The sequence below is a fragment of the Anguilla rostrata genome, chromosome 18, assembly GCF_018555375.3.
Source record: "Anguilla rostrata isolate EN2019 chromosome 18, ASM1855537v3, whole genome shotgun sequence".
Taxonomy (NCBI): domain Eukaryota; kingdom Metazoa; phylum Chordata; class Actinopteri; order Anguilliformes; family Anguillidae; genus Anguilla; species Anguilla rostrata.
The window spans coordinates 9423888-9444025 of NC_057950.1; the positions used below are offsets into that span (position 1 = coordinate 9423888).

Below are 20138 nucleotides of genomic sequence, written 5' to 3' on the forward strand. Positions count from 1 at the left end.
AAAATACTGGTGGAATACACCAATGATTTATTGCATTCACACAAACTTACAAATTAATATTGTACATATACATCCTTTTTTATTAGACCAGCAAATGACTAACATTCTTTGCAAAACAGGATTTCATACTTTCATACAATTTATTTTAAAAATTACGTCGAAATAATCCATTTTTCTTTTTAGTATGACGTCAAATGCATCGACCCCAAACACAGTTGTAAACACCTCCAGACGATTTATTTGCACCTGACCTCGAGATTGGTAACCTACGCCCAAGCAAAGCACGCCTTTGTGATCAAGTTTAACTATTTTAATTGGTCTATCTTCAGTGCCTAATTCTCTCAATACCGCCCCTTCTGCCACCGTCATCACGGGTTACCTTGGAAGCGAGAAGAAACTATCCAGGCATTTACACTACAGGTTAGCCTCTGTAGTAGCTTGGAGGAATGTGACAAATAGTAGGTTGGATCAAGGAAGTAAACGGCGAAACATCCGATACTTTTAGAGAGGGGAAGGTCTTCACGCGAATGTTTTCGGTATGAAAGGAGATTTTTGACGTTAACATATCAGAATCATGTCCCAACAGCAGCGGGTTGTGCAGCTGTCCCCGGCGTCTCTCGCGCTGGTCTTTGGTAAGGACGAAGAGAGCTCGAGAACTGCTGGGGGGAAATACAATGCGTCCAGCGCGAGCGGTAGAGAAATTTTTGCGGATTTTAAATCGCAAAACATGCGAAGCTTTTGGAATAAGAGACTGGTCAAAGCCATGGCAGAGGTTTATTTCCAGGGCTGGATGGAGAATTTTGTGCTCATAGTCCAAGGGAATGCGAACCATTTGGAAGTAGTGAGGGAAGCGTGGATGCGAAGGGCGCTGCGGTCTCCGAGAGGATTTAACATCCGAGCTGTGGGTAAGTCTCCATTTCGGCTTCCTTCATTAGTGCGCATAATTCTCCTCTGAAATACTTTCATTGTTGTTTTTAAGATGCATTCCAATAGCAAAACATTCCTCAATTGCTGATAACACACTACTAAAAAGTAACTGAAACCCTATTTCCGTGAAGTGTAACAACCTTTTCAAGGTGTTGACGGAACGCTGGAAGAAATGCATGCGAGTGAAACTGTAGAGTAAACGGTGTTTACATTGCACTTAGCAGCCCGCCGCGATAAAAGAATAAAACAATAAAGGCGTGAAAATTGACAAGGACCTGAGATCCAACCGAGTGTCCGGAGCTGTAGTTATTTCGGTTTCCTGTTTTCTCTCGTGTTTACATGCATGGGGCGAGAATCTCTTCCTACAGATCAGAGACCCACCTAACCTGACCTTATTTATTTATTTTTTGGAAAGTTTGCTTACTTGATACTCACTTCTTACAGAAAAACTCAATCGTTTTTGTGCTCTTGTTATTTCCTCGAGGTTCTGGAATTTATTGAGCTTAAAATCAACGTTGTTATATTTACTGTGCAAGCCAAGCTCGAAGATCGCCTGCCCATTATAAAACTGATCTGTGTTCTTGTGCAGTGATTTTGGCGTGCATAATTTAAAATAGTTCCCAAAGACATATAGTGTGGCTGTGCAATAGTAAATGAAAAGTGTGGGAACGTAGACAAACTGTCCAGTGCTCTGCATTGTGGCAGCCAGTAGGCTGTGGTTGTGGTCTTCTCCGTTTGATTGTTGTAACTGTACACGTCAATCCTTAGTCCATAGTGTTCATGCAACTGTCTCGTGCGGATTTCGAGTTACCAACTTTTGGAAACTGAGTGAATTTTAGCTAGGACAAACTGCATGACGGACTGCCCTGTCATTTCGGCTGTTTGCGATGCATCTGTTTGTCTGTCCCTATCTGTGATTAGCTATACATACTCGCATTTAACACAATATATCGGAATGTGTATTGTTGTAGATGGCCTGATTATCTTTTTTCTGCTATTTTTAAATGCCATTTGCCGAATTTATTAGCGACTCCAGAAGAAGCAAGCTGCACAGATTAACGGGGGCATCAACGTTTTTGAGCTGTTTACCTAGGGCCCTTTGTAATGTGCAGCCCTCTAGATAACACATGTCTAACTGTTACGGAGCCTTTTCAGGAACAAAGGCTTTAGCATTAGGCCTTTATTTGGCATTCGGCCCATATTTAAGTGCATGAAGTGTTTTATGACCGCAGTACAGTAAAGTTCAGTTAAAGTCCCTGCTTGGTCTTTGTTGTGTGGCTTTGTTTGTATGTTTGTTTTATTGTTTTTATTTTTATTTTACATGTATCTATTTTAGTTATTCATTTATATATGTTTTAGGCCTATGTGAAGCACTTTGAATTTGAAAGGTGCTATATAAATAATCTTTAACGCACTTACACCATACTGTCATAACAATATCAATGTCAATCATCCTTTCAATTTTCCCTTCATTTTGATGAAAATTCCCACAAATATTTGCCTTTCAGATAAACTTGCACATGGACCTGACCATCTGTATCAGGTTTCTTTAGTATTGGTACATCGGAACTGTAAGATGTTTTTGTTAACTGTCAATATCCTGCATTTGTTGAAAACATACAGTAAAAAACTTTATACAAGTTAGTTTTTGATGCAAATTGGCTGAATCACCTGTAGATTTTTCATTGTCTGTATGTCTATACAGAGAGGAAAGAGAGCTTTTTCCCCACTGATTCTGAATATTTAAGTCTAACCTGAGGCAGTGACCTGCTTTACCCCTCTCTGCCCTGACCAGCACTGGGGTCTGGGACTCCATCTCAGGATGTAGCCTATTTTTCACTGGAAATAATGACAGCATGTTCTGTAAATCATGTATTGCATTGTTGCACTAGTTGTGTAATAAGGCACAAGATGTTTTATTTAATCTAATTAGACTTGTGACAAATATAACCTGGAACAACAATCAACTTAATTTGCCATGTAATATTAGTTTTCCTCCTCTCTTGGTATGGGGCAAACCCAATAGCAGCTGCTAATATATGTCACTAGCTTTATTTATTTGGCATGTTAGTTGGTCTGTATGGACTAGATCTGTGCTTTCCAATATCAGGACAAGCAGTATAATTGAAAGGACAGTTGCTGAAAAAGCTCCACATCTCTTTACACACTATAGTGTGTTTTTACAGTGGGGGGTTGAATATGACTGTAGTGTGTCTTTCCTATGGGGGAGGCGGGTTGAGTATGACTGTAATGTGTCTTTCCTATGCACAGAGCTGAATACGGCTGTAGTGTGTTTTTACGATGGGCGGGGTTGAGTATGACTGCAGTGTCTCCAGCCTCCCCTCCCTCTTGTCCCAGGGTCTGTATAGAAGCACAGATCTGCAGGGCTTAATGTGCGTCTGAGACGCTACAGCTAATGTGCACACATTCTGCTGCAGAGATTTGGGCTAAGGGTTGGGGTTAGAGCAAGATCCCTGACACTGGCTGTGAGCTCGACTGTTATGCACTCAAACTGTCCCCCTTAAAGTGGATACAGAGTCTGAAAGAGATGCTGTTCTTGAGATACAGACACACACAGGCGTATACACACACATAAACACACACACATAATGCAAATTGTACGTCCTATCTGAGAATCTAATGGATCTCTTCATTTCTAATTTCAGTTTTCAAAATTCATTGCTAAGGATGAATTTCCAGTATACGAGTTTCTTATGATAGGTAATGTACACTCATCAGCAGATAAATGGCTGCGCCAGTCATGATTTTGAGATATAGTTGTATTGATATGTAGTGAATTCCCTCCTGTACAAAACTCCTTTAGGTTGCCAATTGACAGAAATGTTCCTAGAAAGTCAAGTCCAGGTTTGTGGATAATGGTATGTGCTTGTGTTATGCTGGGCATGAAGGAAAGGGTTAATGTAATGCTGGCTTTAGGAATCTGAAGACTTGATTTATGAGGCTGGTTCCCTTGTTCTGTCCCTGGAAGTAAAAGAGTGATTGTTCCCAGGCTGCCACTGCTCGTTTTTGTAAAATGAGGACGAAGAGCCATTTTTCTGCCTTCCGAAGGACCACCATGATGTTCACACAAAATGGCACTTGCCTGATGTGTGGGATCACCACTCACTCACAGCTGTTGGGTTAAAAATCTGGCTGGACATGTTATGTGGGATGATCACTCTCTCACTGCTGCTGGGTTAAAGATCTGGCTGGACATGTTCTGTGGGACACTCACTCTCTCACTGCTGTTGGGTTAAAGATCTGGCTGGACTTACTGTGTGGGATCATCTCTCTCTCACTGCCGCTGGGTTAAAGAACTTCTGGTTGGGATCATTTGTGTCTCACAGCAGTCCTTCAATGATGTAAGAAATTGAAGATTATAGCTTCTGGATTTCAATGTTGTCCAGTTCTGGTATAGTTGTGTTCCGTTTGAAAATGCATGTCTACCAGCACCCGTACGGAATTATAATACCATTGTATGTCTTATATTATAAGTGAAATTAGCATCCTTTGATATGCTGGCTCATGTGGAGATGATACAGTTAAAATGAAGGTTATATAGTTTCTGCATCTAAATGCGTAATCTCTCAAAGTATGTGTCTGTATTTCATAGACTCAGACTTTGATGGAGCTTCATTTTTAGTGGCATTTTAATTATACTGTTTAGCTGCTAAATAAGAAAATATGAGTCTTTGAAGCTTCCTTTAGCTGTGATCTAGGCCTTGGTATAGGATTAAGGTTATTCTATGACTAAAGGTTTGGAGACATTATATAATGCAAGTTTTTTCACATAAGTCTTGCTCATTTGAGTCAGTTATTTCTCCCAAGTGTTTTTGTAGCCTTACATATCATTGGTTGTTTGTGGATCGGCCTTGCTTTTCACCCTGTGTGTTCAGGTGAAATCGGAGGCCTCCTTCGCCATGTCTGTTTGCGGCCTCTGCATTATTAAATAACTGCAGGATTGTGCTTGAAATAGCAGCAGAATCCCGGGGGTAAAATATTCATGCTAAGCATCTCTATAGTAATTAGTTGTCCAGCATCACTCTGCACAATGGACCCTTCTTGTATCATTAAAAAAAATGAAACAATGTCTATTTGCTTTGAACTTTGTTCAAGTGACAGTGTGAATTCACTCAGCCGGTATTTTTGAAAGATCCTTGAAAATGTAAGGTTGGCAGTTGCTCTGTATCTGCAGTGGACTTTTAGGGAGGCAAGATGGATGTGATCATGTATCCCATCAGCCTCTGTGAGCCATTTTTACTGGAAATGCTTCTCACTCTGCGAGTGCATGGTCAAAGGCAAAGTGTTATGTCCCTCTCTTGCCATTCCTTCAGTTGGATGAATGTGAGTGAAACTTGCAGTTTGGACTCTAATGAGGAGGGAAGTTCCAAACGGGTTCTTTTTTCATAAAGATTACAGCTTCTTTTTAGGCTTAGGGCTTTCTTTTCTGCCCTGTTAACCGTGGAAAGCACTCAGGACTCAGCCTTCCTCTCTGAGTGACATGCCCTGCTGTCCCCGTGTGCTGAGCCCTGCCCTCCACCCCATCGGTCCCCCAGGGGTCACCGCTGACCACACCAAATAAATACGCCAGATGTTCCTCATATACAGGGGGGTCAAAGTTCAACAAACATATGCTTGTAAAAGAACACAAACATTTCCCTCATTAGGACCACTTTTTCTTATTTCATTAAATCGCACTGTTGTGTACGTATGCGCACAAATTATCTTTGAAGTTACTGCAAGCGGTAATTACGGGGTCTAGGCATGAGACTTTAGAAAAAAAATGAACCATGTACACTGGAATTTCACAGATATGACCGTGACTCTGTCTCAGGGGAAATAAACTGGGGTATGGAGTGTTGGCAGGTAGCCAACTGCTTTTGCTCTGGTTTAACATGGTGGAATAACTAGTTTTGAGGTTTTACCTGTACGTGTGTCTGCTCCACGTTCACAGTATGAGTATGGTGCCAATGAGATGTTGCCATAGCGATAAAATGGACCATGACAGCTACCGTCCCATCGACTGATGCTAAGCTTCGTCCTAGGAACCCTGATTTTTATCAAAAATGTAAAAATTGAACACGTCTCTGCTACTTTAAAAACAAGGGTAGGGAAAGCTTAACATTTTTACATTTATTGAAATAAGCCTTGAAAATAGACCTTGAACATTTACCGTTTTGAGCTTGAAAAACCTTTGTCCTCAGATTAGTTTCACAGGTTGTAAAGTTGGTGTGTTTTGAAGTGATTAAAAGCTGAGAAAAAATGGGTGAGTCTGGCATTCTTGTTGTTGAGGTGTGGTTGGGGAATTAATGGGTGACTTTTTGGTGTACTGTTGAACTTTGGGGTGATAAAATTAATCCAGAATTTTCGTTTATGAGTCTGGTGTGTGTGTTTCTGCATGCATGCTTGTGTGTGTTTTTTGAGTGTTTGTGTGTATACTTGATATGCTTGTGTGTGTGTACTTGTGTGTGTGTTTACTGTTTCTTGACTAAGTATGCTTTTATTAGACCACATAGGAAGAGAGGCCACATCCTCCATTGATAAGTTTGACCCCCTTTCACGAACACGGCAGTTCTGTGCCATCTCTACATCCTTTTCCCCTGCTCAGGAAGCTGGCTCCCTTCACCCAAACTGCACTTCCCCCTACCCCCTAACCCTTAACCCCTAACCCTAACTGCGCTAGGTGGAGTTTACTGACAGTCATAGAAAAGCACTTAACTCACAACCAACAGCTAAATCCACTGCCTATTCCTGTACATGAGTACCACTTTGGGGATCATTGATTTATTTTTACTTGTGTGCGCCTTATTTTTGGCGGATTCGTTTTTCTCTTTAAAGTATTCGGGTGTAACCCTACAATCATTTAGTGCAGTTTGCCTTCATGCTCCTGATGGAATTCTGTTTTTACTCTTGTCATACACTTTCCCTTCATTCGATGTATTTGGATGTAAACGCATTAAGTAACTTAAGCACTTGTTAGTGGAGCATCTTAGCCACACTAGCAGCTTGTCTTGTTTGGGATTGTGGGAATGCTTAGGGTTACGTTTACGTGCTGCGTCCGGATCAGCTGCTCCAAACACATTAGGAATGGCCCAACTTCACAGATCGATTTGTGTGAAACGGAAACCCAGGATTCTTGCATTTTCTCTCTGTTAGGAGGGAGGGAGGGAAGAAGCAAGAATTCTGAGGAGGGGGGCGGGCATACATGGCAATCAGTGGGAGATTAGGTGTATGGTGGGGGCACACACATGCATGGCTGTCAGTGGAAGATTAGGTGTGGGGGGTGGGGGGGACACATACCTGCCAGTCAGTGGGAGATTATGTGTGTGGGGGGGTGCACACACATACATGGCAGTTTGTTGGAGATTAAGGATTTAATACTCATGGGAACAGTGCCTTCTGGGCTGTCTTTGACTTACAAGACGGGAGTTTGCTTTATCTTTATAAGCTACAAGGTTCTTAAAGGTTAGGATATCCTGTTGAGGTTTGTCTGCGATTAATTCAGAAGGTAGCCTATTTCATTGCTTGTCTGAATAAATAAGTGTGTTTTTGGGGAAAAAGTCCTCTCACTCAATATTGGGTATGATATGAGGTTGTGTTGTGAGCCAGTTGTGTTTGTGAAAACAAATTTTAAGAGACAAATGTTCGGAAGGGCCTCGGTCTCTCCCCACCATTTGTCTGGCAGGTGTTTTCTTTCGTCTGCATTCCCTCCATCAACCCCCCCCCCCTATTGTAAGCAGGAAAGCAGCTTTTCTTTAGGTGGTAATTTGATGCGGTCCTGGTTTTACCTGTGGTATGCTAAATCGTGCAGTGCCCTTTCTTTTTAAACAATTTTCACTTAATTTGGTGCTTTGTGCACTTGGCTGGGTGAATTCCTGGTATTTCTCTATGTGTACAATGGGTCTAGCTCTGTCTACCTCCTCTTTTCCCTTAAAATGCAATCTCTTGGGTCTGTCATCTCTTCCTGATATTAGTGTGTGTGTGTGTGTGTGTGGGTCCACTTCACTTCACCTTTATCAGTGTTGGTACTTCAGCTCCAACATTGAAGCTGCCCCGAGTTTCTCACTCAGCCAAATGGAATTGCATGTTTCTATAACTGTATGAAGGAATAGCTGGTGGCACGCCACAGGAAATGGCAAAATAAATGCTCTGTTTTTCACAGGAAACTGTGTTGGTCTGTAATCCTGCAACGTTCCCAGCCATGGAAGCTGGGTTACAGTGTCATAATGTGATATTGCCAGCTGTGAAAGCTGTGTTGGTGTGTAATAATGTGACATTCCCATCCCTGAAAACTGTGTTAGTATGTAATCCTGTGGCATTCCCAGCCGTGAAAGCTGTGTTGGTGTGTAATCCTGTGGCATTCCCAGCTGTGAAAGCTGTGTTGCTGTGTAATCCTGTGACATTCCCAGCTGTGAAAGCTGTGTTGGTGTGTAATCCCTGACATTCCCAATTAGCTTGTTGGTGTGATCCGTAATTCAGCTATGAAAGCGTGTTGGGTGTATCCACGCATTCCCAGTGTGAAAGCTGTGTTGGAGTTAATCTGACATTCAGCGTGAAAGCGTGTTGGTGTGTACCTGCGACATTCCCACTTTGGCTCCACCTTGAAAGGGAGGTCTAGCGGACAGATCTTTGAAAGATTAACTCTTGAGGTGAGATGTTCAGTCTGCCTGGCCCCTCACAATCACTCTGGTCCACCACAATGGACGGACTCTTAAACTCTCAGTGCTCAGTGATGCCGTGGCCTGCTCACCAGCTGCTGCAGAAGAGACCCTCCAAGCAGGCTTCAGCAGCCTAGAGTGGCTTTGTGGCATGTCGGGCACCATAGACGTTTCTTTCCATCGGTCACTCTCACACTGCTTAGGTGGAAGCTGCAGAGAATGCGATTTGTACAGAGCTGATGTGTGTTCTTGCCGATAAGATTCTGCAGCTTTGGGTTTTCTGAAAGGCAGGGAGGTGTACTGGAAAAGCGAAGGAGGGGATAAGCAGGTGCAGGAGATAAGAAATACGAGAAAATGTGGGCCCAGAGAACAGGCTGTGCTGGCACACGGAGGGTGCGTGCGTGTGTGTGTGATTAGAAGGGGGATTAGAGATTGTAATTATGATCAGATAAAAGGTAATGAATTATCGGTATTGGTATTTATAACACTGCATTCAAAATCATTTTGCTGAAAACATTGGGTTTTTTTTCTCATTTATTTTGTAAATGAATAAGTCAAATTTCCTGTACACCCCAAGGGCTCAAAATATTTAATTACAGTGTTTACTGTTAATACAACAACAAAAAAAAAACAGGATTGTGTAGTTTATGTGGATTAGGTTAGGGTTAATGTGAGTTTCAATGCGCAGACACTCAGGTTTATGGGAGTTTGAATACGCACACTCAGGTGTGTGGGGGGTTGGATACGCACACTCAGGTGTTTGGGGGGTTGGATACGCACACTCAGGTAAATGGTAAATGGTAAATGGACTGCATTTATATAGCGCTTTTATCCAAAGCGCTTTACAATTGATGCCTCTCATTCGCCAGAGCAGTTAGAGGTTAGGGGTTAGGTGTCTTGCTCAAGGACACTTCGACACGCCCAGGGCGGGGTTTGAACCGGCAACCCTCCGACTGCCAGACAATCGGTCTTACCTCCTGAGCTATGTCGCCCCGCCCCGTCAGGTGTTTGGGGGGTTGTATACGCACACTCAGGTGTGGGAGGAGATTTGGATACGCACACTCAGGTGTGGGGGGGTTGGATACGCACACTCAGGTGTGTGGGGGGTTGGATACGCACACTCAAGTGTTTGGGGGGTTGGATATGCACACTCAGGTGTGTGGGGGTTTGGATACGTGCAGTCAGGTGTGTGAGGGTTTGGATATGAACACTCAGATGTGTGGGATCACCAGTGTGTTTATTAATATGATGATAAACTGCTGTACTGGAGGGGAGGGAACCCTGCAACCCCGTGCTGCCCCCACAGCCAGACTGTGAGAGCACAACGGGCAGCGTGTTCCGGTTAAATGCTTTTGCGGGTTGGGAGTCCGTGGAAACTGTAGCCTGTAGGAAAAGTTCTGAGAATGTTCATGCTAGAGGCTAACATTGTACACAGTAAACTAACTTGTACACAACACTCACAAACATACGGCCAACCGGTATACAACACACACAAACATGCTGTGAACTGAAGTCAGTTCTCTGCTCTCTTGTTATGTGATGTCTTACAGTAGACTATTCTGTTTGGCTAATAATTACCTGCAATAACTTGGGCAGAGGTCCAGCGAATCACAGTGTGGTGTTCAGGCGCGCTGTATTACTGGGCAGCCAGGTGTGATCATTAAAGCAGGTCTCACATAGGGTGGGGTGTACAACCAGGTATGTGGATCTGAGGTTTGTTGGCTTTTCTGATGGTGAAAGGAATTAAAGGTACACTACATGGCCAAAAGTATGTGGACATCTGACATCCAACATCTCATGCAAGATTATGGGCATTAATATGGAGTTGGTCCACCCTTTAGCTGCTATAACAACCTCCACTTTTCTGAGAAGGCTTTATACTAGATGTTGGAGTGCTGCTGCAGAAGAGCATAAGTAAGGTCAGGCACTGATTGGGCGATTAGGCCTGGCTCACAGTTGGCTTTCCAGTTGATCCCAAAGGTGATCTATGGGGTTGAGGTCAGGGCTCTGTGCAGGTCAGTCAAGTTCTTCCACACTGTTCTCAACAAAATAATTTCTATATGGACCTTGCTGTGTGCCCGGGGAGTTGTCATGTTGAAACAGGAAAGGGCCTTCCTCAAACTGTTGGGGAAGCACCGAATAGTCTAGAATGTGATTGTATGCTGTAACATTAAGATTAGCCTTCATTGGAACCAAGGGGCCTAGCCCAAACCATGTAAAACGGCCACAGACTAAGGGGTGTTCAGATACCTTTGGTCATATAGTGTAAGAAGTTAAGGACAGCAGTAAAGGTAAGAAGTAAAGGTAGCTTGGTTTGGGATGTGTCCGGAGCAGCTGTGTGCTCTGACACAGCTCTCAGTGAGAGTGTGATTTCTGCTGGTCTGTTCAGCATGGACTCCCTGAATCAGCCTAGTGTTTGTGCCAAGGCATCCCATAATGCAATCAAACTCTGCAAATGTGATTCCTGTGACTGTAAGGGATCACATCAGTCAGTGAGTAGAGAGACTCTTTAGCAGAGTGCTTGATGTAGATGTCTGCCTGTCATAATTCAGTTGGGGTTTTAAAAGCCCTGGAGTATGATTTCAGTTATACAACTCATTCATCCTGCAGTGTAGCTAACAGTAGGGTGCAGTGTCATTATTAGCTAAAGCAATGTAATTCATGGACTGGGGCCTGTAGTTGACTGTAGGGTGCAGTGTCATTATTAGCTAAAGCATTGGACTCTGTCTGCTGGGGCATGTAGCTGACTGTAGCGTATGGTGTCATTATTAGCTAAAGCATTGGACTCCATTTGCTGGGGCCTGTAGCTGAGGCCCTTTTCTCAGCATGCAGGCATCTGCCCCACCCAGTCAGTCCTGCCCTTGCCTGGGCTTACAGCCATAGCAGGGAACACCGGCCAGCTCCGCTCTCTCTTTCTCAGCTCCATTTTAGGAGTTCTGCTCCCTCCCAGATTGAAAAAAGGACATTAATAATGGTTTTAAAAAAACCTTGATTTCTCCAGCCATCTCCAGATTTGTTTTAGTGCATCCAGACTCCCCCTCAGCCGGACTGGGGCAGGGCTCAGTGTGGTGTAGCGCAATCACAGCGTAACCCTGAGGAGGACACTGCGTTTATGTGAGGCTGTATTTTAAGGTCTTGCATTAGACTGCTCGCCCAAGCGATGCTCCCAAGTTAATGGAACCACATTAATGTCTCACCTTAACCTCAAAGGGCGGAGTCAACACACAAGTACCACCATTTTAAGAAAAACATTCACTCTCAGAACTAAGAGATGATTTTGTATGTGTGCTATAACCACACTAATTGTTTATGCGTTTCACATTATGGGTAACATTATTATACCGTATTCCCACTGGGAGAGAGCACAGTCCCTGGCTCCCTACTCTTACACTTTACTCACAGTTTGCTTACACAGCTGCTAATCCCATAAACCCCGGTTTCTGTCTCTCTTGTCACCTGACCATCTGACACCCGCTCTATGTAAATATGTAAGTTGATCTGCAGGTTTTTCACGGGTCACATGATTTCTGTTTCTGGTTTTTAACGGTAATCTGAGTAGATAACCACTAATTCTGGGTCCCCCTCATAAAATATATTTTAAGGGTGAAGGGTGAATGAGATATTGATTAGTATGAGTATTAATGAGGTACTGAATTAGTATGAGAGTTAATGAGATGCTAAAATGGTACAGAAAGTGAAGAGGCTGGGATCAATTAGTTTCATTGGTAGTATTTCACATTATTTGTAAATAATTTCAATTTCAATTGGGCACCATATCTCTCACCTTGAGTTGCTGTGGTTGAGTTGATGTGTCTGAGGGGGTAAAATCTTGATATATTGTGATAGTCCTCATTGCATAGTAATTTGTTTGTCTTTCAAAGGCACACTTCCATGGGCACACTTACTGTGCCATTAATATCCATAAATTAAATGCTGCACTGAACTTCCTCATGGGATGGATACAGAAATTTTGATATGAGATGGCTCTTGATATGGCTGTTTAAAGCACTCATGGAGTCACTCCCCCACTTCCCCCCCCCCATCCCTGTTTAGTTGAGTGTTCTGCATGGCGCCCCCATCAGCAGCGCTGTGGCCTTGCGCACTTCGTCTCGCCACCAGTCCCCCCCTGCCCCGCTTCAGGTGTTACCATGGCACCCGAGGGGCGGTGGTGCTCGCATTGTATGTAACAAAGAGCCCGAATGTCGGACGCGCTTCCTCGTGTTACAGGGATCCAAAGAGCCATTTCCCCCAGGAGAGAGGCCAGTTACAAGAGTGATCCCCAAATAGAGTCACGCCTGCTAATGTTTGAGAGAACAGGAGCCCCAATCTACACCCCCTTTCATTTGCCCCAGGCCTCCTTGTCCCGTTCTTCCAGTACACAAACATACTCTGGAAGAACTTTTGAAATGCAAATAATGAGGTCTTTTGTCTGCCTGAATCCCATTGGTCCAGTGAACATTGTGAGCAGTAGCTCTTGGTCCGACTATAAGTCGAAAATGTTTTGTTTGACACACCATACTTGGCTCACTTACCAAAATGGCCATATTTAAATACTTTTTGGTGATTCAGAAATGGGTAAATAATAACAAAATTTATCTGTACATTTAATGACGGACAGTTTAAATGTATCAACAGTACTGAAAAAGATGTTTTAAAGCATTGTGAGGATCAGTCATTGATCCTTGACAGCCAGAGTGATAAAGTTATTTTAATTTTTAGATCAGGTTCAAATAAGATTCAGTTGTCATTTCTAGACTTTTGTACTGCTGCTCTGTGCTGCTGCTGTGTGCCACTCTGTCCCACACTGTGTGCTGCTCAGTGCTGCTCTGTGTGCCACTCTGTCCCACTCTTTGTGCTGTTCTGTGCTGCTGCGCGATACTGCTCTATGTGCTGTTCTATGCTGCTGCTCGGTACTGCTCTATGTGCTGTTCTATGCTGCTCTGTACTGCTGCTCTGTGCTGCTCTGCACTAGGGTCCAGGGATGATTTTCAGTATGAAGCTCATATGAAATTTTCACTGTTTCCCAACAGACCTTATATTTAAAAAGTATTGTAAATGAACGCTATAATAGGATTTCCTGTCCAAACCTAACACAATCAGGGTTTCGTTAGCACAAGTCAGGAGCATTTTTTCCACATTGCTAGCTAGCCAACTAAGTAACCAACTTGTGCTTGCTTGCCGACAACCAGACTTTTCATAGTTTAAAGACTTTAATGTTTCTAAAAATACTGTCTTTTGGGAGTATCAGGAATAAATAGGTAATTTAAAAGCCATTGCCAATCAAACAATAGGTCTTGAGATTTTGTTGTCAATTCTCACACAGCTGATTTGAGCGAATACTTTAAAAGGAATACAAACCAACTTAATGCCAGTATAAACAAAGTTTGGATTTTACCTTAGCAACATCAGGATACAATTGGCTGAGTGACAATGATTGGCAGGTACTCAATATTATTCTTCTGTTCCTATGATCAGAATAAAACAATCATGTGTACTGTAATATACAACAAAGCGCAGCTTCATCATAGTGTATGATTGACAGAGCCAAATTATTTTATAGGTCACCAGGAGGGTCTGAATCAGGATATGATTTTGAGTCAAGTGTGTAAAATGTGTTTAAGTCTGCTTAAGACTTAATTTTCCAAGGCAGAATTCCCCCTGTATTGTCAAATGTTGCAAAACAGGTTTTTTTGGATTACATTTCTGGTAACTCTGGTAAAAAAAATGGAGGGGGAAAAACATAATTATTATAAGAATGATGAAGTGAATTGTTACTGGATCATGTAGCATTTTATTTCCAGTACACATGTGATCACATGCCATGGTTTGGCATGAAATATTGAATATATTCAATTATTTAGATATTTTCCATCAGTATATTGATATTGATAATTCTCAATATTGCTGGAGCCTGCTCTGTTCTGTGCCACTCTGTGTTTCCCACGGTTATGTCATGTTCCTGCAGCAGCATTGAGGTCAAGGTCCTCTTTTCCTCTTTTCTTTAAAAAAAAAAAAAAAAAAAAAAAAGGCACACAGACAATGAGGGGATTTGGACAGGACATCCTCTGAGCGCAGGAACAGTGGTGTTCTTTACCGTCCTGAGGCTGTCAGTCACTCACCAGCCCCACCCCCCTCTTGATCCTGTGTGAAAGTGCTCCCTCACAGCTGTTCCCGCAAAACGTGGCGCTGCATTGAGAAAAGGGGAAGAGCGCCATCTACTGGCACGGCTGAGGGTGGCATGCTTAAACGTCTTAGGAGCGTTGTCTGTTCTGTGTTGTGTGCTGTGAATGGATGATTTCAGCTGCACTCTGAGTGCCAGGGGTAAAGATTCCCTTCCCCAGCCTTCTGTCTGTTCACAGCACACACTTGGCTGAGTTACTGATGATGCTCACCAGGGTCTCACAGATAGTGCAGAGCAGTCAGCTGGTGATTCAATTTAAAGGCTTAAAGTAACATATGTGTGGACTACAGAACTAAACTTGTCCTCTTGACTGAGATAATGACGCTTGTGTGTGTGTGTGTTCCAGGTGACCTCTCTCCCATGCAGATGGCTCCCACCGTGCAGTCCCAGTTCATCCCTCTCTCTGAAGTGCTGTGCTCTGTCATATCCGACATGAACGCAGCGCAGGTCACCGTCAGCCAGGAGGCGCTGTTCAGCCACATGATGAAGGCTTACCCAGGTAACCTCCTCCCGCACCTGCGGATGGCGCAAAACTATTGTTTGTCCAGCAGTATCTGTCCTGTCATTTAGAAATTTTGTTTGTAAGAGCTGTGGGACCTCTGAGTGCCTCCATTGGTAAAGGTACCCAGCACAGGCTTAGGCTGGTGCTCAGTTACAGGCTCGGGCTCTCTTATGTCCTGAGGGGAACACAGCCTGGTAAACACAGCTACCCTCCTGCTGTTTTACATTGCATTGCATTAATTTAGCAGTGCTTCTTATCCAGAGAGACATTATACATTGGCTTACGTTACATTACATTACAGGCATTTAACAGACACTCTTATCCAGAGCAACTTGCATAGCGTCTGCATTTGTACACGGTAGACATTTATACAGCAGTGCATTGAGAAACTCCAAATTGGGCAAAAAGAGTCAAATTAAGTTACATGAAAGTAAAATTCCATTGCAGGTATGACCATTCCCACCCAGGATATCCTGTACAATGCTCTGGGCTCTCTGATAAAGGAGAGGAAGATCTACCACACAGGTGAGGGCTACTTCATCGTGACTCCACAGACCTACTTCATCACCAACAGCGTTGTCAAGGACAAGCACTGGTGGACCTCTGGTGAGAACGACCTCCCCTCCCCCCCGCCCATCACCTACCTGCTGAGCAGCGAGAGCTGTATGGACAGCACTGCCGACCCCCCCTCCGTGGCGCACTGCAAGTCCTGCAGCTGCTTTGCCCCGTCCGTCCTGGACCAGCACTCCGTCGCCGAGAGCACAGCCAAAAGCCTCCGGTGGCCCCGGGACCCCAAGCCCTCCATCCAGCATCAGTCCACCTCCACGGCCACCCACTACCAGCCCAGTGAGATGAGCAAGTCCACCACCAGCCGCAAGGACAAGGAGAAGCCGGGCCGCAAGTTTGGCCTCAGCTTCTTCCGCCGAAACGTGGGAAAGAAGGAGAAGCCCAAGAAGGAGTATGCCACGTACTCCGGACAGTTCCCCCCGGCGGAGTGGCCTGTTCGGGACGAGGAAGACCTGAACAACCTGCCTCGGGACCTGGAGCATGCCATCATCAGACGCATTAACCCCGAGCTGACTGTGGACAACCTGGTGCGCCACACGGTGTTGATGAAGAAGCTGGAGGACAAGGGTGGAGACAAGGGTGGAGACAAGGGGGTCGACCGGGGCGTGTCCACCGAGATCCTAACCTCCAAGCAGCGGCACCCGTCAGCCAAGGTCCCTGGCAAGAGGTCCTCCTCCAGGGCTGCCCGCAGCAAGAGGAAAACACGCTCCTCCAGGGAGAAGCAGAGGGAGAAGATGAAAGATTTAGGCTGCCCCGCTGACCCGGACCTGGACCACGTTCCTTCCCTGCTTGGATCTGAGGTGGCTGTGGATGAACCAGTCCCTCGGGCTTATGAACATTCTTCTCCTGTGGACACCAAAAATGTGTTTAAGAAACGAATTGACAACCCATTCCAGGGTAGGCCAGTGAGGAAGCCAGAAGAGAGCAGGCAGACGGGGGACAGCAGGGAGCACGCGGGGCACAGGTCAAAGTCCTGGGATCCATCCCAAACAAAGAAATCCACCAACAGGACTGGGAGACCAGTGACCACTATTGACAGGTCCTGCGAGGCACTGACATTAGACAGCCAACCAGTCAAAGAGCTTCTTGGAGACTACAGTTCTGGTTACCCGGAGACCAGCACTCTGAGAATAGAAGACAAAATGAAGAAACTGACAGAGTCTAAAGCAAGAGGCAGGGCTTTAGAGGATGATAATGGGAAGGGTACAAAGCATAAGGTTTCTCAGGATGGGAACGCGGGGGGTAGGTTACATCCTCGGCACCCCACAAAGCAGGCACCCCACAAGGACAGTGACCTTATGGCCCATCCGCTTCCACCCCAAATCACTCATCAGAGCAGTACAGCAGCCTCCCCATTTGGGCCAAATACCACCGCCCAACACAGACTTGGTCTGTCTGCCCAACAGCTAGATGGCAAGGGAGACGTGAAGCAGAGCCTCAGTCACTGTGGCTCACAGCAGCACACTCCACAGCCATTAAAGAGCGGTGGCCTGCGGGTAGACTCGGGACAAACAGAGAGCGACAGCTTCACAGATGAAGACCAGGCGCTCTACCAGCGGGCGGTGGAGGATGACGATGCTTGCAGCTCCCTCTATCTGAATGAGGACTCCATGAACGAGGGCAGCGATGTCAGCCAATCAGAAAGGATCCCCTATCAGCAGTCCTCTACTGAGGGGGACCGGGACTGTGCTTTTCTGGAGGAGGTTGGGGTGCACCAGGGGCCTGTATTAGGAACCAGTCAACAAGTGGACTGCAGGTGGCATGAGCTGGATTCCCGGCGGCACTCAGTCGTGTCCCAGGCTTATGGAGCTCCTGCACAGGCCCCCCAGGTTCCGCTGCTGCCTGGGGGAGAAGCAGAGCCCGACGGAGCGGTCCAGAGCTGCATCTTCGACCGCTGCCAGGGCAGCGAGGCGGACTCGGACACGGAGACGCTGCACAGATCTGCCGATGAAGCCGAGAGCCGGTCGTTCAGCTGGGGCTGCGGCCCACGGCCAGAGGAGCTGGAGCACCAGGGAGCCGCGGGCAGCCCTCGTCCCGCCGCCGCCAGTCAGGGCGCCCCTGCAGGAGCCGGCGCGGGGGAGGCGGTGGAGAACCACAGCAGCACGGGGGACAGCGGGATCGACTCTCCAAGGTGAGCGTAAGGGTCATAGTGTAATCGGGACATTTTAACCTGGGTTTGAGATTACAGTTCTTAAAGTTCATTTCCATCTAGGGCCTTATACAATCGGAAATCTTATCTAGAAATCAGATGTGGCTACTAAAGTGTACTCTACACTAAACTGCACCCTGTAGAAAACGGTTCCTCCACATTATAATGTGCAGATGAATCTGGCAGCTGTGCTGGCCTGTATGTTCAGTAATACAGTACTTGACAAGTGAGCTGAGCATTAGTCGCACAAAAGCTATGATTTAACACCTATTTAACATCTATTTGTCTATTCTGCAGGCCATGCCTAATGAAAATAAAGACTGCATGCATAAAAATTCAAGTTTGTCTCCTCACTATAAAAAATTTTAGAAGCAGAATTAAATGTAGGAATGTGACGTATTGCAAGCTGCATTTAAAAGTTTATTTTATAGTACTGTAAGCAGTTCCTACTTTATATTATGTGTTATTGTATTTAGCATTATTTCATGCTCCTTGTTTTGGTACCCATGTGAGGCACTAATCCTCCCAATCAGAACTATCGTATGAAATGCTTCAGTTCTTTCTGAAACTATTAATGGGCACTGTAATATTCAGGATTGCCTACTTATTTTAAGTGGTCATGTGAGTTACACACCATTCATGTTTCCCCCCCGCCCCTTACCCCACAGAACTCGAGTCAGCCTGACCTCCAGCAGCTCGGGGATTGTGGAAGGGCTGAAGCAGCGGATTTTCCTGCAGGACTTGGAGACGTTGCACTCCATGAGGCCCCAGAACTCTGTACTGCAGCTCGCGTCCACCATGAACGTATGAGCACTGCAGTTACTGTATATGACGTTCAGCGCTGGCTCTTCCAGTCTTATTGTATAAATGTAAATGTATACACAGTGTATAGAAGTTTAAACGGTTACCATGTCTCTGGTGCTCAGTATCCATACCCTATATTGTGTATTTGCAGACCTGTGCATGATGGATTGTTGGTGTAAAATAATATTTTTGTACTTTTCTGTCAGAGGGACTTTTATTTCTGAGGTCCCAAGGTTTTCTGTGAATTTACACTTTAGGGGTCTTAAAACCTAAAATGAGTTCAATATTTTATCAACACTTCATTTTCTGACTTTTCATGTTGACATTTGCCAGGAATTAAAATGTGACAAATGAGTCTAGAATTATCTCCTTGTCTTGGTCATTATTGGAGATTATTGGGATTATTGGCAGTTTCTTCAAATGAAAATTAAGTGTATAATGATCACAATGGGTCAATGGAACAACTTCCAAAGCCTTAGCTGGAACCCCCTTCCTGAAAACAAAATTTTTTTTTAAAAAAAGCAAGTGAGGTAAAAACAAATTCTTTTTTTAAAAACTTCCTGGTGGAAAGAAATTTTGGGAGGAATCCAGCCCTGTGTCCGTAATAAAATATAGGCTAAAATGGAAATTCATGGCTCTTTTTAAGCATCACTTAGACTCTTTGAGGTGACTATTTTGGTTCCCCTGTAGATGATGTCATCGACCACAGATAGTTCCGCTCTGCAGTTCCCATACTGTGCAGTGTCTGCTAAGCAGGCTTATTTCATATTAGACCGTCTGTCCAAGATCGTTTCCCGCAGGTTTCTCATGGTGTCATGTTTTTTTCATTTGTCATGTTTCAGATGAGGACATAAATGCCCATACAGACATGATTACAAGCACTCTGTAAGAAAGAAAATCATGCAGATATTCTTTTTAAAAAAATCTGCTACAGGCAGGGTGCTTGTAATCATGACTGCATGGGCATTCATGTCCTCCTCTGTTTCGGCATTTGCAGGATCCGTGGGCTTCTGGAACAATGCAATCAAGGGCTTGTGATCATTCCCTCTGCTGATTGCTTGTCGTGACACAAACTGAACTCTCATATGCGTATGTAATGCTGAGCAGCTCTTTGTCTGTGTGTGTCTCTGTGTCTGTCATTGAATGCGACGCCTATGCTGTTGGCTGCCAGTTATCATTGTATTTCTGCAGGAGAACTGCACTGTTTGAGCCTACTCTGTGATGCATCTGCTGATATCTTGATAGGCCTCACTGGGTAGTAAAACCTCAGAACTGTCTCCTCTGTGAGCAGTTTTAATGTAAGCTATAATGTAGGAGACCACATGTGCACACGCACACACATACACACAC

At 44.7% G+C, this 20138-nt stretch overlaps 1 protein-coding gene across 1 annotated transcript; it reads left to right on the forward strand.

Annotated features, from left to right (window-relative positions):
* The first annotated feature begins 294 nt into the window (after positions 1-294).
* On the forward strand, positions 295-19153 carry stox1 (storkhead box 1). Its single transcript, XM_064317328.1, has 4 exons — positions 295-905; positions 15113-15265; positions 15716-17966; positions 18653-19153. The coding sequence occupies exons 1-4, from the start codon at positions 575-577 to the stop codon at positions 18792-18794; spliced, it is 2877 nt and encodes a 958-aa protein (XP_064173398.1). The 5' UTR covers positions 295-574; the 3' UTR covers positions 18795-19153.
* Positions 19154-20138: the final 985 nt, after the last annotated feature.